The sequence below is a fragment of the Macaca nemestrina genome, chromosome 18, assembly GCF_043159975.1.
Source record: "Macaca nemestrina isolate mMacNem1 chromosome 18, mMacNem.hap1, whole genome shotgun sequence".
Classification (NCBI taxonomy): domain Eukaryota; kingdom Metazoa; phylum Chordata; class Mammalia; order Primates; family Cercopithecidae; genus Macaca; species Macaca nemestrina.
In genome coordinates, this window is record NC_092142.1 from 84,571,621 (window position 1) to 84,593,319 (window position 21,699).

Sequence of the window (21,699 nt, forward strand, 5' to 3'; positions counted from 1 at the left end):
GTGCCGAGGCCTGGGGGGCAGCAGCCTTGAAGTGACCCCACCAGGCTTGTGATGGAGGGGCAGGAGGCAGGTGGGCCCTGGAGGCTGTGTCCACTTGCAGCAGGTCCAGGGAGACCCCTCCAAGGATCTCTGGGTTCCCCGGTGCTTGGCCTCCTGTCCTGGCCTCGAGGGAGCTGCCCCCAGCCGCTGCAGCCCCTGCCCCGCCCACCCAGTGCACACATACTGAGGAGCAGTGCTAATTTTAGATTCCCCCTAATGAAGCCGCTCATTTGGAATTCTATTTTAAGTGACCTGGCATCAGCAGAGCCGCTTCCCAGGCTCACAGCTCCTCGGGAGCCTGCAGCTGACACCGGGGCAGGGATGCTGCCTGCAGGGGACCCCCAGGGACCCAGGGAGGCTGTACCTCAGGCTGGAGGGCCATGGGGCCTAGGGAGCAGGCATTGCAGGGATGCGGCCTGCAGGGGACCCCCAGGGACCCAGGGAGACTGTACCTCAGGCTGGAGGGCCATGGGGCCTAGGGAGCAGGCATTGGGCTTTGTCAGAGGCTGGGGTACGGAGGTTGCTGTCAGGATGCCAGTGGGCTAGTGATAGTGACATTGAGGTAGCCTCAGACCCGGGCATGGAGGGAGTGGGCAGAGGGTCTCCCTGGGTGAGGGCTTAGGTTCCGACTCCCACAGGGACACCCCAGTTCCCTCCACCCCTGCCCTGGGGCTGGATGGCCCCACACTTTTGTTGGCGGTACCGACTTCATGCCGTCGAGCCGCCATCCCTTTGAATGGCCGCCTTTTAAAAGCCTGGTTCTCTGCAGAAGAATTAGAACATACAGAGAGAGAAAAAAGGTGAAAACGAAAGACATAGCTCCTCTCGTTGCCATCTGAAGACACTGCCAGTAGCCTCAAGGTGTGTGCACCATTTGGGGTCCGACCTGGGACTCGCACCATGGCCTCTGTGTACCACTGATAGGCTTTGGATGTGTGTCCCCTCCAAGCCTCATGTGGAAACGTGACCTCCAGTGTTGGAGGTAGGGCCTGGTGGCAGTGATTGGATCATGGGGGTGGATCTCATGAAGGGATTTTCACCGTCACCTTAGTGACGAGCACGCTCTTAGCGAGATCTGGGTGTTTAAAAGTCTGGGACCTCCCCACTCTTGATCCCTCTCTTGCCACCGGATGTGCTGGCTTCCACCATGATTAGAAGCCTCCCGAGGCCTCCCCAGAAGCAGATGCCAGCACCACGCTTCCTGTACACCCCATAGAGCCAGGAGCCAAAAATAAGCCTCTTTTCTTTATGAATTACTCAGGCTCAGGTATTTCTTTATAGCAACACAGACAGCCTAGTTTAGCCCCCAACCCATGCCTGTGGCTGGTGGTCACAGCATGTCTGCCCGGGCGGCCAGCCGGCCTCATGAAGGCCATGGGAGAGAGAATTGGCATCTGCTCCCAGACCTCCAGGATGGGTCACCTCAAGGTGAAATGACCATACAGTGCCCCATGTCCCCCTTTTGTGGCAGCATGTGGTGCGGGTTGCAGGGCACAGTTGGCCACCCAGCCTGCACCGGACATCAGCCCTGGAGCAGCCCTGGAGCTGGGCCCTGGCTGGCGTGTCACATGGGCACTGTGCTGAGGTCCTCTCAGCCCTGCTCTGCATTGGCCCTGGGATCCAAGCCTGCCTTCACCCATCTGGGAAATAGGCCCATTCACGGCTTTCTCATAGGGCGGCCGAGAGGTAGAGTGGCTGGCTCTCTGAGGAATGTGGGAAAGGGGGATGTGGGATGCTGCTGGTCTCTGACATCAAAGGGACATGTTTTGGAGACTGAAGATGCAGAGTATCTGTGTGCAGATAGTTTCACTTCTTGGCTTTCTGATGGATTGAGAGGGCGGCCTTGATTAACAGAGGGTGTGGCAACACTCACCATATCGGTAATCTAGCGTTGTGTAACCAACTGTCTGCAACTCAGTGGCTTAAACACAAAACTCTTATCTCAGTTTCTGTGGGCCAGGAATTGGAGGATGGCTCAGCTGGGTGGTTCTGGCTCAGGGTCTATGACGAGCCTACTTGAGATGTTGGCTGAGGCTGTGGTCTCATCAGAAGGCCAGCCTGGGGCTGGAGGATTCACTGCCAAGGTAGCTTCTCATGTGGCTGTTGGCTGGAGGCCTTGGTTCCTTGAAATACGGGTTTCTCCACAACCTGCTTGAGCATCCTCATGACACGGTGGCTGACCCCCCTCCACTGGAGTGACCCAAGAGGGCCAAGGAGGCGATCTTGCCTTGGCGGCTGCAGACTATTGCTCCCATTATACTCTGTTCATCAGAAGTGAGTTGCTCAGTCTGGCCCATGCTTGGGGAAGGGAATTAGTCTCTACCTCTTGAAGGGATGATTGATGAAGACTTTGTAGACATTCTTTTTATTTTTTGAGAGACAGGGTTCTGTTACCCAGGCTAGAGTATTGTGGTGTGATCATAGCTCACTGTAGCTCCAACTCCTGGGCTCAAATAATCCTCCAAACAGCTGGGAGTTACAGGTACACACCTGTAGTTTTAGGGTAACTTATAGAGACAGGGTCTCTCTATGTTGCCCAGGCTGATTTGGAACTCCTGGCCTCACGCAGTCCTCCCACCTCACCTTTCTACTTAGTTGGGATTACAGGTGTGCCCGTCACGCCCAGGATGAATGTTTTTAACCATTACCGTCCAGTATACCTTAGCTGTGTGTGGTGCACACACGTGACCATTCACACCTTCTGATCGGGTGCCGTGGTTGGGCCATGGACTGAGCAGGTGCTGGTAATGAGCAGTGGGGGCCCAGGAAGCTGGGTTCAAGTCCTGGACATGCTGCTCAACTACTTGACCTTGGAACAAACTTCGGTCATCTGGCCTCGGTTTCCCCATCTGCACACTAGGCCTCTTGGGCTTGGGCGATGGCTGTGAGGGGTGGGACACAGGCTGGGTGGTGGGTGATGGCTCAGCTGCTGTGGCTTCTCCTGGGCTCATTGTGAGGCTGTCTTGAGAGGTGCCCGACTGGTCTGTGTGACTTCTGAGAGCTGCTGCGGTATCCCCTGGGGGGGTGGTCTTTGCATTCCTTGGGGCCCTGCTCCTATCTTCCAGGCAGCCCTCCTAGTGCCACCCTCCTGAGCGCCTCGTTGGGACCACGAGGACCTGGTTCGTTGATGTCCGCATGGGTCCCTGTGAGGGTGGGACTCTGTCCTGTGCCACTTTGTCTTTCTAGACATTCCTTCCTAAAAACCCCGCAGCCTACTCAGTGTGGTGCTGAGGGTGCTTTGGTGACAGGTAGGACCCAGTGGTCCTCTGGACTGCCCATGGCAGCCCCCATGTGGGCCACGTCCTCTGGTGTCCCCTGCAGGCAGCAGGACAAGAGCGCTGGTCTTCCCTCTGCCCCAGTGTCCTCTGTGTCACCTTTCCCCAGCCATCGGCCTGTTGGGGTCACGGGGTGGCCCTCTGCTGAAGGTGTGCGGGTTTGTGGGCCCAGGGCAGGGGGCTCTTGGGCAGGGTGCCCACCAGCTTGACACCACGTGCCCTCCCCACTGTGGCTCCGGTGGGGTGGGCAGTGCAGACCCAGAGCATGGGTACCATTTGCTGAGACACCTGTGTGACCGTGGCTGGACCTCCTGCCTGCTGGGACTGGCATCTGTCCTTGCTCGCTGGCATGCTATTAATGGCCATGGGGCCCCCCACAGGCTCTGAAGCCCCTCGTGTCAGTTACCCCATTACGCTCAGGGGAGTGACCTCATGAGGTCGGGTTTGCTGTGCTGTTACCCCGTTGGGTAGATGAAGAAACTGAGGCCCTGAGAAGCAAAGTAACTTGCCCAAAGCAAGTTCAGCCAGAAGCAGCAGAGCGTGGGTCTGAGCCACAGGCGTGCTTTCCTTGCCCCCACTGGACCCACAGGGAGAGGCACTGATGGCAGCCCGGTGCGGGGGACGGGCAGAGACCAGGCCAGCCTTGGGGGCAGTACGGCCGGCAGTGCAGAGCGGAGAGCAGCTGGCAGGGTTCAGGCTGACCGAGGAAGGGCCCTTGTTGGCTGCCCGCATTTTCTGGAAGTCAGGCTGCCAGGCAAAAGCCCCCGCCCTCCCGCGTGCTTGCATGTCTGTGCCAGGTTGAAGCGGCCTTGGAAAGGCAGGGTGGGGGTGCAGGTCCCCCTTCCATCCCTGGTCCCTCCAGAAAGACCCAAGCTAGGTGGGGCCCACTGCTGCGGGGCACGGCCACGGCACCACGTGACTGCTGGCAGCTGGGGGCTGGCTCGCCTGCCATAGGCGTGGGGCTCTTAGGGGTCCTTTGTTCCTGAGGTGTGAGCTCTCACTGGAGAGAACAAACGATGTCCCCTAAACTCGCTGTTGCCTCAATGTTGTCTCATTTGCAGCTCTCCTCATAGGCAGTGCCCCCGCCCTTCCCTCAGTACCCCCAAAGAGTTATTTTCTCCCTACATCCCCTGTCAGGAGAGGGAGGACTTTGCTCCTTGAATACACGCCCAGGGCCCATGGCCTTTGGTGGCAAGTTCTGGGGATAGCAGGTGGACAAAGGAGGTCTTGAGGGGGTCCCCTCCACACTGCCTCCGGGCCTGCCGCCCATGGGGACAGGTTTCAGACTTGTCAGTGTGACTTAGAATCTGGCAGAGGTGGGGTGGGCTCTGGAGGCCAGGGTAGCCTCTTCGGTGAGGGCGGTGGGCCCACAGCCCCGGGGGGACCCTGGGACCCCCTTGCCCTTACCCCATAGGAAGTGCACAGTCCGCCCCTCTTGTGTTATGTGTGGTCCCCCAGATGATCTCTGTGACGCCAGCATCCGCCACTCCAACCAAGATGCGTCCGCAGGGAGGAAGCCGGGACCCTGGCCTGTGGGTGATGTAGGGGTGGGGGCGTCTCGGGAGGGAGGGGATGCTGGTGAAAAACATTTTGACCAAGTTGGGCTTTTATTGGTTGGACACACGGGATGGGAGGACTGAGGGCTTGTTTGGAGGTGGCCATGTCCTTTCCCCAGTGGTTCTAATGTCACCAGATGGCTGCACCTGGGCTCAGACCTGCTGCTGCTGCAGCTACCACTACTGGCCGGGAGGGCCAGGTCAGCTGTTGCTGGGCGAGGTCGGCCTGAACTTGGCCCTGGAAGGAAAGGGAGGGTTCCAAGCTGCACCGCGGTTTGGATTCGCAGTTTTCTGTTTTTAGCATCTCAGGGCAGACTCTGTGCCCAGTAAAGGGCCACAGTGGGGTCTGTGGGGCAGCCATGTTCTCCACCACTCCCCGTCAGCCTGCCTGTGTGGCCCCATCTCTGGGACCCCTCTCAGACAGAGACGCACAGGGTCCCTGAGTGGCGGGGAGGCTGGGGGTCTGCGCTGAGTGCCCGTGTGGACTGGGCTGAGTTGGGGCCTTAGTTTCCTTTTCTGTAATGTGGGGCAGAACTCGTGCCAGCCTCCTGAGGGCATTGCCCTGCGTGCCTGGCATCGTGTGCTTGTCGCGTCGGTGGCCACAGCAGTTGTCTTGGTTCCCGTCATCCCTGGGCCTCTCCGTCGGCGTGTTTCTATCCTGAGGATGCGGGCTGAACGCCTCCTCACCCTGGGCCTCAGTCTCCTTCCCCACACCCTTCGATGGTCTGGGGCCTGTTGGGTGATGCTCGGGATCCTGCACGGCCTGCCCAGCCCGGATTGCCCTGGAGAGGTAGAGGGACAGTGCTGGCCCAAGCCAGTCAGCAAGTGGGGTCCTGGGGGCCCCTTGGGTCTGTGCCAGGTTCCAGCTGGACTCTGGGGACGGGGTCTGTTCTCTCCGCAGCGCTGGCTCTGTCCTGTTCTTGCTTGTCCTGCTGGAGCCCCCGGGGCTGCCCCTGCTCCCTGCATGCTGCTGCTGACACCGGCACCCCCCGCCCCAGCCCTGCCCACCCTGCTCTGGTGCTGGGCGCTCCTGCTCTCTGGGTGACCTCTGGTTCTTCTTTTCCTGTTTCAGGCATGAGCCATGAGCCCAAGTCCCCTTCGCTAGGGATGCTTTCCACCGCGACCAGGACCACCGCCACCGTCAACCCCCTCACCCCCTCGCCGCTCAATGGCGCCCTGGTGCCCAGCGGCAGCCCCGCCACCAGCAGCGCGCTGTCGGCCCAGGCCGCGCCATCCTCCAGCTTTGCCGCCGCGCTGCGCAAGCTCGCCAAACAGGCGGAGGAGCCCAGAGGTAAGGGGGCCCGCCAGGCTGCGCGTGGGGGGAGCTGCGGCTCCCGAGGCCGGGACTCAGCCTCCCGCCCGCGGCGTGCACGCGCACAGCAGGTCTCGTTTTTCCTGTGCCGTGTGCTCTGCGTGGAGCGGGCAGTGCTGTCTGAGCTGCAGACCCTGGGCCAGCCCGCCCGCCCCAGCACCTCTGCTTTGCCTCTGCTTCTGTCTCTCCTGCCTCTCTCCTTCCTCGGCCCCCGGAGTCACTGTAGGGATGTCTGGCCGTAGCGAGGTCCTCCTGCCAGCTCTGTGACTTGGTTGGGAGGAGGGTGGGTGCCCTGGACCAGGCTGCAGGGGGAGAGCTAGGCCCTAGTGCTCCCTGAGTGGCCCCTTGCCCAGGCTTCGACCACCCCCTCCAGACGTGGCAGAGAACATGGTGTCCCTGGAAACACATTGGTCTGGAGCAGGGATCTCTGGCACAGCTGACCCCACCACTGCTTAACTCCCTGAGGCAGAGACTGGGGGGAGCGTAGACAAGCGGCCCCTTGGGGTCTGGAGCCTTGGCTTCTGGTATCACCTGGGCAGGACCTGCTGTGTGACCCTGGGCACGTACTGACCCTCTGAGCTTTGTTTTTCCTGTCTGTGCAGTGAACCTCTAAAGAGGCCCCCTTTGGCTCTGGCTTTGGGGCACTTCTTGGGGCCTGCGATGACCATTGGCTGCCCATGCCCGGGCTGCTGCTGGCACGAACGGGGAGGCGCACTGGGCGGCTGAAGCTGCTGGGGGCCTTGGCCCTGTGGATTCCGGCCTCGGACACCCTCTGGACGCATTGCTCACAGGCAGGGGAGCTGAGGAAACAGGGACCCCAATGGCATCTGCTTCATTCACCTGAAAGGCCCATGGCTTAGGATCCTGGGTTCCAGGACCCTCCAGGGTGGCCACAGAGCAACGCGTGCAGGAGCTGTATCCGTCTTTATATTATCCGGGTTCCAGCTTGGCAGAGGGGACACCTGCCCTGACCAGGGCGGGCTGGGGGGTCTTCTCGTTTCTGAGTGTCTCCTTTCTGGGTCTTTTCTGCTACCGCTCATTGGAGAGTGGGGGAGTACGAGAGGACACAGCTGGCGTTGATGGATGGGGGACACTGGCCCAGGAGGGACGCCCACTGGGGTCTGGTTTCTCTACCACCAGGGGGTAGTTCCTTGCCTCCTGGCTCTTCCTGGCAAACCAGGCACAGGCGGGACCACCAGAAAACCCTCCACGCCCCCAGCAGGGGACTCGCTGGCCACGCCTGAGCGGGCCAGGTTGCATGGGCCCCACCTGTGTCAAGAGGCTAGGCAGCTGCAGGCAGATGGCTCGGGAGAGGCAGACTGCCTGCCCGGTGGCCCCCCAGGCATCCTGGACTCTCCGGGGTGGTGAACAAGGCGACTGGGGACAGACCCCGGGAGGAAGCAGAGCCTGGAGTCGAGACGGGCTCTCCTGAGAGGGGCAGAGAGAAGCGAGGGCACGGCTGGCCCGGCTCCTCCTGCCGCAGTTGTCTTTTTTCCCAGCGTTTGGGGGCAGGAGAACCAGGGCTGGTGAGGGATTTCCAAGGCCACGGGCGACAAGTGGCTGGCGCTGGTGCTGCCCGGGCTGGGTTACCCCTGCATCCTGCCTTCATCCAGCAGCTGTGTCTGCTTTGGGGCCTCTGGGCTCCACCCCGGGTAACGCCGCGGAGGACGTCGTCAGGAAAAGGGCAGGTTTCCCTCCTCGCCAAGGAAGGTGGTGGAGAGGCGTTCAGACCCGCCTTCCCTCCCTGGGCCTGGCAGCGGCCGTGGGCGTCACGGCAGGAGCCTGCCTCATAGGGCGGTCGCTTCCTCTCCGCTGCCCCAGGCTGTCCCAAGCACTTGGCTTGGTGGCTCGGCCAGCGGGCGGCCTGAGTGCCAGAGGCTGCCGGTCCTCACTGGCCAGTAACAAAGTGTGCCACTGGGCACCCGTGGCAGGAGGCCAGACACCATGGCCTCGGGGCCTCCTCCCTCCCAGCTGCGACCGGGGCACTGGGAAGGGTCCCCCAGGGTGGTTGCCCCGCAGGAAAGATGCCCCCGGATGAATGCCTGGGAACTGGGTGGCAGAGGGTCAGGAGAGCGGGCGAGCAGTGCCACTGCCTGAGCTATGTGCCCATGGGTTCACTCACCCAAGTCACCCCCATTGAGCTGGGAACGCCAGGGTTTGTGGAGCAGTGTTCGGGTCTTGCGACGCCCTTAGCTGGGCCGGGGCCCTTGTCGTCCCCACTTCCATTTTGTTGAGTCTCCATCTGGTCATCACTGGTCAGGCCTTGGTCTGGATGAGGAGGGACTGGGTAACTTGTTCTCGTGACCTCAGCCACTCAGTGCACCTGGTCCGCATTCTCATGGAGTCACACCCACCCTGACCTCACCTTTCCCCGTCCGTGGAACTGGCCGGCAGCCCTCCCAGGCCCCTTGAGCAGATGAGAAGGCCGAGGTTCAGAAAGGTCAAGTCGCAAGACGGCAGCCGCAGTGGGTGGGGTCGTGCCCGGGTCCTGCTGCTGCCGGACCTTCCCAGGTGGGCTGGGAGAGCCACTGTTAGGACAGTTCTGAGCAGGTGGTCCCAGTGGTCCCTGCTGGAGGGGAAGCCCCTCCCACCCCTAGCACCACTGCCCCTGGTGCAGGGAGCTGGCGTTTGGCGCTGGCCGTCAGCGCACTGACCCTGCCTCCCTGCGGGTTGTGGAATCCTGGGTGATGGTGGGGACATGTGGGCCCTCCAGCTTCCCTCTGCTACCTCCCCACCTGCGCCAGAGGGCAGCAGGGGGAACCTTCGGCAGACTTGGCAGTGGGAGGGGTCAGGATTTTTTATTTAAAATTTTTTTAGTTATAATTCCCATGCCATAAAATTCACCCTGTTGAAGTGCGTGATTTCGTGATTTTCGTACACAAGTGTGTGACTATCTAATTCTAGAACATTTGGGTCACCCCTAAGAGAACCCCAGTGGCATTTGCTGTCAGCCTCCACGTCCTCCCTCAGCCCTTGGCGGCTGCTGTCTGCTTTCTGCCTCTGTAGATGTGCCTGTGGGCATTTCGTACACAGGGGCTGGCGCAGCGTGTGTCTGGACTCTTCTGAGTATGACATCTCCTGGTCCTCGTGGGCCGTCTGTGGCGTGACAGCCCTTTCTGCCTCTCGTGGTGGGACGACCCGGGTGGGGCCACGAACCCCCAGCTGCCTGTCTTCTCCATCCTGGAGGTGGACCAGCGAGGGCCTCCCCGCCTTCATCTCGGCAGTAGCTGTGTATCGAGCGCCTGCTGTGCCCCTGGCGGGCTCGCTGTGCTGCTCACACAGCCTTCGCCTCTGGTGGATGAGAACTGAGCCCCCGGCTTGCCCGGGTCTCACGTTTTAAGTGGTGTGGGGAATTCCAACCCCCAACTCGTGCCTGAGACAACGTAGCCCCCTGCCACGCAGGTATAGCCTCCTCCCCGCAGAAAGGGAGACTGGGCCTCTGTGAAAGCCACACCTCCCAGGGGACGGGGTCCCTCTGGTGCCTGCCAGGTGCCCAAGAGAGCACCAAGCCCCTGCGGGCTAGCGGCTGAGCTGGCCAACTCACAGGCCCACAGCCAGGGCTGCCTCCTGGCGATGGCACGTCCCGGGCAGAAGGGGCAGGGATGGAAGCGGGGCAGCTCCCAGAGCTGCAGGGGGAGGTGGCAGGAGAGGTGGCAGGGCTGGCGCACTCAGGGAACAGCAGAGGCTGTGCTGCCCCATGAGGCCCCTCGTCGGGGGTCCACGGGGCCCTGGCCGCCTGCAGCAGCCTTCTCACTCACACTGACCCTCCTCTCCAGTGCACGCCTGACGACTTTTGGAAGCACCTCTCATTTTTTGCCATCTGACCGTGATTGCGTCCACGTCTCTCCTCTCATTGTGTCTCAAGGGTGCAGTTTAAAAATTCAATTCAGACGAAGCTGTGGCTTGCGCTGCCCCAGGAGAAAGGCTAGGAAGGAGAGGAAAAGGAGGCCCTCGCTGGGATTTATATTTCTGGAGGCTGAGATGTGTTCTCATCTTCAAAGCTCAGTCACCCGCCCACCAGCACGGGGCCAGACACCCATCCCCAGTGCCAGCCTGACCGTTTAACCTACTCACTCCCGAGGCCGGGGCTCCCTGGGCGAGGGTGGACGCTTGGGAATCGCCGATGCACACCCGCACCTTCCTTCCTTGCTGTGTGATCTGGGCAGGCCGCTTCGCCTCTCTGAGCTTCCGCTGTTTCTTGGGTGAGGAGCAGGTCTCTATCTCATGAATTGTGGGACCTCAGTGAGAATGAGCAGCAGCCGGGCATGGTGGCATGAGCGTCAGTGCAGCAGGCCTCCACCCTGGCTCCCTTCCCTGCCCCCCACCCTCATGCTGCCTCCTTTCACCTTCCCCATTCTTGCCACCCTCACCTCCTACGTGCCCTCCCACACCCCTCCACCCCCTGCCACGCCTTCTGCCCACTCTCCTTCCTACCCCGGTGACCCCTATCATCTGCCCGGGGAGGGTGTGTGCTGCCCCGGTGGGGTGGGAAGGTGTGGGTCCGCCATGGCTTCCCCCCGTCAGTGGCTCTGGGCCGGGAGCCTGCAGTGGCTTCCTCTTCTCCCAGCGGTGCAGGGTGCAGGCAGGGCCGGGTGGCTGCCTGTTTGTCTTGACTTCCTGGGAGAAAGGGGGGCTTGGAGTGCCCAAGCCCCATGCAGCGTGTTCTGGAAGGAGCCTTGGGTTGCAGGTTTGGGCGTGATCCCGAGTTGAGCCTGGGTTGCACCCCCGGCCCCTTCCCAGTGACCGACCCAGGCTCCAGTCTGAGCCCAGGCGTCCCTGACCCTGTTCTGCCCTGGTGGCTGTTGATCTCTTTGTTCCTCCCACATTGTGCCAGCCACCAAAGGGATGTCCCCAGGGCCGCCCAGCCCTCCCTCCAATGCAGGTGGACCAGCTCCTGCCATAGCCCAGCCTTCTCAGGTGGCACCGGGTCCTTGGGTACAAGCAGAGACCCCCCCCCCCGCCTCCTCGGAGTGACGGCCTAGCCACCACCTCCCTCCCTGCCTCTCCTGCCAGGACCTCTTCTGCACGGAGAGACCCCACCACCCCGATAGGCATCTGAAATGCCAGCCTAGGAGTCCCAAGACTGAGGGGTGGGTCCCAGCCCCATGTCCCACCCCCTGCCCTGGACAGATTTTGACCCCCCTCTGAGCCTCCTGGGCACCAGGCCTAGCCTGCCTTGCAGGTGTGTCGGGATCCCCACATCATCCCTGTCCTTGGAGGTGCTTGTTGACGGAATAAGAGGTGTTTGCCCCGAGGGTGCCCCAGGAACGCCTGTGCCTGGAGCCAGGCCTTGTGCTTCAGGCTCCCCAGCTCCACACCCTGAAGGCAGCCCTGAGCTGGGCTGGGGTCCGACAGCTGTTGGGCCTGCCGTGGAGCTGTCCAGGCTGGGGGCTGCCGGGTGTCTCTGGCCCTTCCCCTCTGGCCCCTGCAGAGGGCAGGCCGTGGAGCCTCCACTGCCGCCCCCACTGCTGTGTGACGAAGCCAGGGCTGCTGCCAGGCGCCCTCACAAGCTGTGTGGCATCTGCTTGCCGTACGCAGCAGGCAGCAGCCTCCCGCGGGGACGCAGTGCCCGTCTGCCAAGGCGGCGGGGGGCGGAGGTACGGGGAGCCTTGCGTGTCCTCAGCTGCTCCAGGAGGCACAGGCAGCACCTGGGACCAGGCACCTCCTCCCTGGGAAACAGTTGGGGGCAATCATGCTGTGGGCCTTTGCTCTGGGAGGCCAGTGCTCTGGGAACAGGGTAGCACCAGAGCCTTCCCAGGTGGGCTGGGAGAGCTGCCATCTGGAGGACAGTTCTGAGCAGGTGCTCCTGGCTGGAGAGGAAGCCCCACCTCACCCCAGCACCACCCACGGTGCAGAGCTGGGGTTGGACGCACAAGAGTCTGAGCCTGTTCCCACCCCATTTCTTGTCACCAGCCCAGTGGCTGGGACTCATGGCTTCCCTGCCCACACTTTGCTCCCTTAACACTAGCCAAGGGGCTCATGGTACCTGCCCTGGAAGCTGCCAGAGGCCTCTCCAAGCAGGTGTTAGCCGCTGTGTTACCTGCGGCAGGAGTGGCCCAGCCACCCACAGCCCAGCTTGGGCCACAGGGACGGGGCTGACGGGTGGTGGCAGTGGTGATGGAACTGCTCTCTTGTCATCAAGGCCTGCGGGGCCCTGTGCCACCTTCCCCCGGTGGTGTCTGCTGGCTGCCTGCCTCGTCTTGTCACTGGCTTTGCAGGCGAGAAGGCAGGCAGATCCGGTTACTGTTTGGTCCCTGGTGCCACCTGAAACCAGGATCCCGCCTGAGTGAGCAGGGACCATGGAGCCTTCCTCGTGATTTGCCGTGGGAGTGATTCCGCCGTGGAGCCGGCCTGGGCGGGGGAGAGGCTCCCCCTTTCTGCCACTGCCTCGGAAATCTGCCTCTCAAAGAAAACGGCAAAACAAACACGGAGGAAGGATCCCGCCTGGCAGGCGCGCCTCGCGTGGGTGTCAGTCTGTGGTGGCGGTGGCTCTGCAGGCGTCTGGAGCCGGTCTGTCTCCAGCGCAGGTGTGAGCACCGCGGCGTCCTCAGCGTGCCCCTCTGTCCTCCTGGCCCGGGGGGCAGGGGCAGAGAGGAGCAAGGCCGGTGGAGAGGACCCCACCACCTATCCTGACCTCTTCTCCGCATTGCACAGTGGGGAGCCCTGGGCATGGTGGAGGGGCCCAGTACTTGGCGTGTCAGCCGGTGGGGGCCTGTCCTGAGATAATGGAGGCAAGGCTTCCCCTAGCCACTTGGATATAAGGGTGATTTTTTTCCAGTTTCCCCGATGCACCCTCTGCCTCCCCGCAACCACTGTGCTTCTTTCTTCCTCCTCACCCTAATGCCCCACCTCCCTCGGGGTGCCCATCTCAGCTCCTGTGGCCTCACGCGGACTCTCCCGACCCTATCCAGCTCCCAGGGTCCAGCATCTCAGCTCACGCTGTTCGGTCCCGGCAAAATGCATTTCAAGCTAGAAACCCACACCTCCCATTGTCATTTTGGGTTTGATGACTGTGGCACACGATGGCAGGGTGGGTATGGGAGCCCGCCACTGGCCGACAGTCCCCCACCCTTTGCAGCTGTGAGATGGGGCCTCGTGGGTGGATGCAGGAGGCCGCAGGTTGGGAGAGGCCCATCCTGGGAGCCACGTAGGGCGGCTGCTACTACTTCGTCTCCCACGTCTCCCTGGGACGCAGGGGGTCGTGGCGTGACTTCAGCCCTGCGCTGTGGTGTGCCTGCTGTCCCGTGTGCCAGGGCTGCACTGACTCCAGAAGGTCTCCCAGCCTGTTCTCGTCACCTGTGCGATGGGGACTTCACCTCCCAGGCCCGCATGATTCCCAGTGGGCGGGGAGCTGACTGGCTCTTTCCTTTGGGGTCTGCTGTTCCCGTTCAGCTGGGCAGATTTCAAGGAAAGCGGCTGGGGTGACTCGGCTCCTGTCCCACTTGCCTACTCACTGACTGGTGGCTTCCTGTGGCTCCCATGGGCCTTCTGGGCCTCCCGGGCAAAGCACTGGACCTCCTCCTGGCCAGGCTCCTTTCCACGTCCATGTCGCCACAAGTCCGCCAGGGCTGGGTTCCCAGGTTTTGAATGGAAACAGCTCGGTAGGTGAGGATAGAGAGTGGAGGAGCAGCCCGGGCAGACACAGGTTCTATGGACCTGCCCCGCCCGCCCTCCAGCTGTTCCAGCCCACACCGGCCAAGGGCCCAGCCAGCATCACCGTTGGCGTGGCTACTCCAGAGTCATGGCACGTGGCACGCTGAGGCTCCTGCTGAGTGGACTCTGCCCAGAGCTGTTTCAAGATTGAGCTGGGAGCTGAGTGTGATACTGCACACCTATAGTCCCAGCTACTTGGAGGCTGAGGTGGGAGGATCGCTTGAGCCCTGGAGGTGGAGGCTGCAGTGAGTCATGATTGCACCACTGTACTCCAGCCTGGGCAACAGAGAGAGACCCTGTCTCTGAAAATATTTTTTAATTAAAAAGAAACTTTTAAACAGTGACTTGGGGACAGAACAGATGACAGGAAGAGCCCCCAGGTTAGCAGACACACAGGGTCCCCTGGGTTCCCGCCCTGGCCGGCACCTGCCCCTGCATGGTTGAAAGCAGGGGGCAGATTGCAGCTGGGGACCCTCCTTCCGAGGGGCTGTGATGGGTCTGTCACTCACCTGCCTATTCAAACTGCCTCTCATCTGTGTCTCCATCGGCAGCATGGAGTAGGCATGGGCTAGGCATGGGCTGTGGACGCCGGAGCCGCCCCCTGGGGCTCTGGCCCTGCTAAGCTGTGGGCAGCCCTGGCTGTGGGAGTGGGCATCTCACAGAGATGTTCCAGGGACTCTCTTTAGGGAAGCACGTCCGTTAGTCACCGTTCTGTTCTCTCCGCCATTTCCCTGAGTGGTTGCAGTGGGGCCAGGCTCTGGGGTGGGTCGGGCCGTGCAGGACGGCGGCCAGGGAATGCCTGTGCCCGAGCTCGGCCGGGGAGTCTTTACCCCTCAGAGTGCCCTGCCCTCCCTTTTCCTTCCATGCTCGCTGCTGGCCTGGCCAGGGCCTGTGGCTTTGGGGCCTGACCGCAGTGAGGCCACGCCCGCCTCGGTCTCCAGTGCCCTGAGAGTGGTCCTGGGGCCTGGCCCCCAGGCGCCTCTTAAAGACTGATGACTCTTCAGGGGGTGCCAGTGGTTTTTGCCTGGCGGGGTGGGCCTGAGCCTGGGTGGCTGATAGGTGCTGCTGTGGTGCTGCAGTCCTGTTTTTGCCCTCAGTCCACCTGCCAGCTGACTTTGGGGTGTCAGCTGTTAATTACATCTGCCCGTGGGCCTCAGCACTAATCTTCGAGGTCAGACAGCAGAGGTGACGCGGACGCGGGCTGCCTCTTGTCATCTCCAATCCGGATCCGTTTCATTGACTAACTCCTGGCTGAATACCGCCAGTTAATTACAGCAATCACAGACCTTCCTGCTCCAGCCGCGCGGTGAGAATGAGGGTTCGAGGGCCAGGCGCCAGCCTCGCTAATGGGCCTGGCGTTGCGGGGGCATCGATCGAGGCTGAGCTGGCTGGTCTGGTGAGTAGCATCCCCCGGCAGGGATTAGGCCGCTGAGTGTCAATGGCCTCCCCTGGCCCCAGGCAAAGACCCTTCCCCAGAGAAGCTGCCCGCCGCTCACGTCCTCCTCTCACTTCCTCACCCACTGGTGTTTAGAAACAAGGCTCATTCAGAGACTCTGGAGTGGAGGCTGCCTTGGTCATGGCGAGGGGTCTCTCTGGGAAGTGGGGTTCAGAGGGATGGGGCAGTGCGGGGTCTCTGTACCCCCTTATGGCATGGGCTGCAAGGTTCTCCCCATTTGTAGAGTTGGAGTGCAGAGAAGTCTCTGAGGTCCCTGAGGCTTGCCACATGGTGGGGCTCCTGCTCCCACCTCCCCGCTGTCTGTCCGGTCCCCAGGGAGGACCCAGAGCCCACCTGGCCGTTGGCCCCAACTTTTCCCCTGGGCAACAGGAGCCCGGATCGTGAGCTCTCAGCAGCCTCTGCCTCGACGGGGTGGCGGCTCTTGGTGTCTTGGTTTTATTTCCTTTTTCAGCTCCAGAGCACAGATGTCCACATTTCCTCCACTCACAGCTACTGGAATCTAGATGGGGTCACCCTGGGTTTGGGCCGGGTGTACAGGAGGGCATCCCACGAAGAAGAGTGGTGAGGCAGGCGCAGTTACTCGTAATGTGTAATCCCAGCACTGTGGGCGGCCGAGGCGGGAGGATCGCTTCAGCCCAGGAATTTGAGACCAGCCTGGGCACCATAGCGAGACCCTGTCTCTACCAAAAAAAAAAAAAAACTCTAGCCGGGCCTGGTGGCACATGCCTTTAGTCCCAGCTCCTCAGGAGGCTGAGGTGGGAGGATCGCTTGAACCCAAGAGGTTGAGGCTGCAGCGAGCAGTGATTGCACCACTGCATTCCAGCCCAGCCTGGGCAACAGAGTGAGATCCTGTCTCAAAAAAAAAAAAAAAAGAGTGGTGGGCACAGTGCTGTTCACAGCAGCCACAAGGTGGGCCCAGCCTGTATGCCACCAGCTGAGGGCAAACCAGTAAGGACTGGGTGAACAGAGGCACACGGTGGACTGTCACTTAGCCTCAGGAAGGAGAGATTCTCTTAGGTGCTGCCACGTGGATGAGCCGTGAAAACGCGGCTCCAGTGAGAGACGCCAGACGAGAGTGCATGCGGTGGGATTCCCTTGATGTGAGGTCTCTGGAACAGGCCCCTCCGCAGAGACGAAAGCCAGTGCGTGCGGGGCCTGGGGAAGAGGGCAGTGGCTGCTCGTGGGTACCAGGTTCCTTTTGGGGTGACGGAAATGCTCTAAAATGGATTGTGGTGATGGTCGCGCAACTCTGAACGTGCTGGAACCGGGGGGCCGTGCGCTGGGTGGGTGAGTTACGCGGGATGGAATCATAGCTCAGTGAAGCGGTAACAACTGAAACCGAAGAGCCATGGAGATTCCACGGAATTTTTTTTGAAAGAAAGATCCTTTCCCTGGTTTTTGGTTTTTTCCCCCAAAAACTTTAAGTGAACTTTTTCTCAAAATCTAAATACGTACAGAAAAGCAGCTAGACCGCCAGTGTGCAGAACGAACCCACAGATAGGAGGGCTGAGGCCTGTTCTCCTGTCCCGCCCCCTGCCCCCGAGGTTAGGGGCATGGTGCCCTGCCCTGCAGCCAGCGTTTCCCTTCCTCAGGTGGATCTAGTATCCCGCCGGCACAGTGCCCAGTCCCAGGGGTTGGCCCAGCCGACTTGGGGTGGTGGAGTTCTCGGGGTGTGGGCAGTGAGTGAGTGGCTAGTCCATCTGGGGGCCTGGGGGCGGGTCACGCCTCAGGGGCAGCAGCCCTCAGCATCCCTCCCTACCTGGGCCAGGTCGCGGTGGGTGGGAGCGTGATGAGGTGGGGGCCTTGCCTTGAGCAGTTCATTGCTGGGCAGAGTGTGACTGTGCCTCCGGGCTGCTCTGGGGCATGGCCAATGTGGCTGGACTGAGTGTCTGCCATGGGGCTGCCCTGTCCAGTTTCGCAGGCTGCACACAAGCCAGGAATCCACATTAAAGAGGCCCAGATAGCGTTTCTGCAGGAGGTGACAGGACTGTGCTCTGGGGACGGGGCAGCTGCCCCCAAGGGAGCACCTTTGGGAGAACAAAGTTCTGTTTCCATATGGGGATGCCTGTGGAGCCTCCCCCTCCCGTCACACCGCGGAGGCCACTTTGGCTGCCTGACAACTCTGGGCACCCCCTGTAAGCCGTTTTCTTTGGTGAATGTGTGTGTGCCCACTCCGGATGCAGTGAAGCGGGGATGACGCTGCTTCTGCCCCCGGAACCAAGGCCAGTTCGGAACAGAAGTCGGGGAGGATGCCGGGAGCTGGTGGGCTGGGGTTCTCCTGGAAAGGGCATCTGACCCCTGCTTCTGCCATGCCCTGGGCTGCAGGTGCCTCCCAAGTGGGGCTTTTGCAAACAGAAGGTGCCCAATTGTACCTCACCGCCTCAGATGGCAGCACCTGTCCCCGTGAGCCCAGGTGTGAGCTTGCGCAGCAGCTGTGATGGGTGGCTGCCTGGACACACGGTGCTGCTGGTGGGTGGATGTGTGTCTGCTCCTGCTGGAACCTGCCCCAGCGGACACTGTGCTGTGATACCATAGAATCCAGGGCCACCTCTGTGGCCTGCCCTGTTGAAGACCTTGGCCTGTGCTGGACACTGATTGGGTGCTGTGTTTGGCTCTTGGGGATGGAGAGCTTCCGTAGGCCTGTGTCAGGGGCTTGGGAAGGGGGCTTGGGGAGGGTGAGCTGGACACTGACCTGTGTACAAGTCCACAACCGTGTGAGCGGCACGAGGTCTCCTCCCTGCAGGCCGCAGGTCAGCTGGAGTCGGGGGTGTGAGTGTGCAGCTGTGCTCCCCCGAGCCTCGTGAGGCTGGGCAGGGCTCTTGACCCAGAAGCAGCAGAGCTTCTGGAGCCCCAGGCCCAGCCCCAGGCCCCACCAGCAGCCCCAGCCTCTGGGGAGCTGCTCTGGCCTCGGTCACGGGGACTTGACCCCCACAACAAGGGGGTGGGGGCTGTGGAAGTGAGGCTGGCACCTGCTTGGGGATAGGAGGACTCTTGGAGCAGGTGCCTTTGGACATCCTCACCCCCACCCCTGCCACTACACACGCTTGGTCCCTTTCTGACCTGGGTGGGAGGGAGGCAACAGAGGGGAGCCCTGGTCTGAGAAGGCAGTTTTGCTCTGTGATGGAGGGAGCCCCCTCCCTTAGGGCCTGGGAACACTTCTCCCTGTCCTCCCCTGTCCAAACCCCTGCTGCACCTGCCCGTCCGCACCTCCTGCCCTTGGGGTATCCTCTTGGCTGTAGCCATCTGTCACCCAGGCCCTGAGCCCTCCTGCCTGCCCTGCACCCTCCCCCTGCTACCAGCAGGGCTGCAGCCACCCATTCTTCCATCCCCACGGCATCCGGGGGGCTGAGGGGTTCTTTGTGAGATGATGGGCGAGTTCTGGGGTAGGTTGTGGTGGTGGTTGTAAACAGCGAACCTAAGCAAACCTCCTGACATGTATCATTAAAGATGGTGAATTACATGTCAGTTTCTGAAATGTAAAAATAAAACTCCCCCAGGGTCACCCTGAGTGGCTGCCATTTGGGCTTACTCAGCCACCACCGCACTGCGTCCCTGCTTGGCTGGGCCCCATTCAGGGGTGCTGACCACTTCTTTTTTTGTTTTGAGATGGAGTCTCACGCTGTCACCAGGCTGGAGTGCAGCAGCGCGATCTCCACTCGCCACAACCTCCGCCTCCTGGGTTCAAACGATTCTCCTGCGTCAGCTTCCCAAGTAGCTGGGATTACAAGTGCTTGCCACCACACCCAGCTAATATTTGTATTTTTAGTAGAGACGGGGTTTCACCGTGTTGGCCAGGATGGACGATCTCCTGACCTCGTGATCCGCCCGCCTCGGCCTCCTGAAGTGCTGGGATTACAGGCGTGAGCCACCGCGCCTAGCCAGTGCCGACCACTTCTTATGTTTGTTTCCTGCCCCCTGTCTCCCCAGCCTGATGGGAGCCCCCAGAGGGGATACCGTTTCCTGTGACCCCCACATCCCCCAAGCACATGGGGCTCCCTGGGAAGACTTGGAGGCTTGAGGTCTCTGCTGCTCACATGTGGAGCCGCCTCTCGGCGGGGCAGGGTGCGTGGCCTGGCTGGCCTGTGTGTCCTGGGATGTTTACAGACCACTGGCTCACGACATCTAGAAACACGTGTGTTCTCTAACTCCGGGGCTCCATGTCTGTCCCGAAAGGTGCCGCCTTCGTCTGTCACTCAGGGCTGTCAGGTGCTGGTCCTGCCTGCCCTGCCCAGGTTCCTTCCTGTCTGGTGGCGGTTGGCGGCCCTGGGCACCAGAGCATCTGTGCTTTGTGCCTCTTAACCAGGGAGAGTGGGGCGAAGGGATAGGGAGTGCCTGGGGTAGACTGAGCTGCTGACCCAGTTGGGCCTCAGGAGGGGTGTCTCCTGCCTGCCTGTCTTGGGTGGGGGCCCACGAGGCTGGTAGACCTGGTGCTCTGGGTGCCTCACTTGGGGCAGGGGGACAGCTGGAACCCAGGTCCCCAGCTGTCACTGCTTCTCCCACTCAGACCACCGTCTTCTCCTCCACAGGGTCCTCACTGAGCAGCGAGTCGTCCCCCGTGTCCTCTCCGGCCACCAACCATAGCTCCCCTGCCAGCACACCCAAGCGCGTGCCCATGGGCCCTATCATCGTCCCCCCTGGGGGCCACAGCGTGCCCAGCACACCCCCCGTGGTGACCATCGCTCCAACCAAAACCGTCAATGGCGTCTGGAGGAGCGAGAGCCGGCAGGTGAGTGGGGCGGGGCAGGGAGCCCAGCATCTTCTGAGGGGAGGCTGGATTCAGGCATCCGTTGGGGGCTCTGGAGCTTTCAAGGTTGAGTTTAAATTCCAAAGACACCCCCTCCCCCACTCTGAGTTTCTGTCTCCTTCCCTGCAATGGGAGGTGAGTGACAGCGGCACCCTCCTGGAGGCCCTGTGCGGGTGAGTACCTCGGCCCACGCATCAGTCTGCCCAGGCTGTCGGAAGAAACCACCCGCTGGGGGGGTCCCATTATTTTCTCCTGTTCTGGAGGCCACAAGTTCACGATCTGGGGGCTGGCAGGGCTGGTTTCCCCAGAGGCCCGTCCTGGGTTGCTGGTGGCTGCCTTCTCCCTGGGTCATCTGTGGTGTCTTCACGTCTGGGTGCTGATCTCGTCTCGTAAGGACACCAGTCCGTTGGTTTAGCGCCCACCCTCGTGTCCTCATTCTCATTTAGTCACCTCTTTAAAGACTGTGTCTCCAAAGGCAGTTCCGCTCTGAGGCCCTGGGCGTCAGGGCTCCAACACACGGATTTGGGTGGGGGTGGAAGTCCAGTTCACAGCTGTAGCACTGTCAAGCCGTAAAGTGGCGTCTGCACGCCGAACACCCGGCAGACTACCTGTGACTGTCACTGTGTGAACTCAACAAAGAATTGAGGTAGGAAAGATCCCAGCCCAGGAGCTATCGGAACAAGACATCTGGTGGGTTTTGTGTTTCTGTCTTACTTTTGGGGCTCCCGGCGGAGGCCCCTCCCCAAGTTTTCGGGGCTCCTCATGTCCGTGCGCCCCTCGCGCTGTACTGGGCCTGCCTGTGTGGAAGGAGCTGGCACTGGGAGCTGCTCTTCTGCCCCTGCCTGGGGCTGGCGCGTCCCCGGGTGTCTACCTGAAGCTCTCCCAGCCCCCATGCCTGGCGCGCAGCCTGGAATGGGCCCTTCCCAATTAAAAACGATTCTCCGGTGCCGCTGTCGCCTGGACTTTTTTGCTGAGCTCCCAGAGGGACGGCCCCACTTGGAAATACTAATTAAACCACAAAGAAGGTGGGGAGGAGGGTAGTGGTTCTTCCCTGCACCAGCCCTCTCTCCCGGGGGCCGGGGGGGCGGGGAACATGGGCGTTGGAGCCACCTGGTCATCATCGGGTCCTGTCTGTCCTCTATCCCCAGAGGTGTGGAAAGGGAGCAGCCTCAGTCCACAGGTGACAGCCGCCAGGCAGGCCCTGATCCAAGGTCGCAGTGGGGATCCCTGGGAGCCCTGGACTGGGACCCCCGGGGCCTGATGTTGCCTCTGCTTCTTTTCACGCCTTCCCTGGCTGAGAGGACAAACCTGCCCGGGGTCCTCATCTTGCTGGACCTCCTCTGCCCCCGAAGCCTCTCTTAGTTTCACTCATCCTTCATGTGAGGTTTGGAGACGGCGGGGCAGGGCGTGGCATGGAGGGTGGACCCAGGCCAGAGGGGCCTCCATACCCCACAGGGCTTGCAGCAGCCCAAGGCGGCCCTGGTCCTGGTTTGAGGGAGGATGAGGGAGTTGTTACCACCTCGCTGCCTCCAGAGGCCACCCCTCAGGGTCAGCCTTGACCACAGGGGCCCTGAATCACGTGACTCAAACAGCTGAGGCTCCTTGCGCCCCACTAATGCGGCCTGGCTGTTGGTGCCCACGCCCGCAGCTCACGGGAGGTTGCT

The 21,699-nt window shown here is 61.6% G+C and overlaps 1 protein-coding gene across 15 annotated transcripts in view; it reads left to right on the forward strand.

Moving 5' to 3' along the window:
- Positions 1-21,699, forward strand: part of LOC105496790 (Gse1 coiled-coil protein) — a 505,942-nt gene that overhangs the window by 458,626 nt on the left and 25,617 nt on the right. For 11 of the 15 annotated variants that reach the window (XM_011767398.3, XM_011767397.3, XM_011767396.3 and 8 more), the window contains 2 exons: positions 5,943-6,161; positions 19,818-20,017. In XM_011767398.3, the coding sequence (XP_011765700.3) occupies positions 5,943-6,161; positions 19,818-20,017 (419 nt within the window). The remainder of the gene's footprint in view (positions 1-5,942; positions 6,162-19,817; positions 20,018-21,699) is intronic. The other 4 variants (XM_071085046.1, XM_011767405.3, XM_011767406.2 and 1 more) reach the window with 1 other exon arrangement.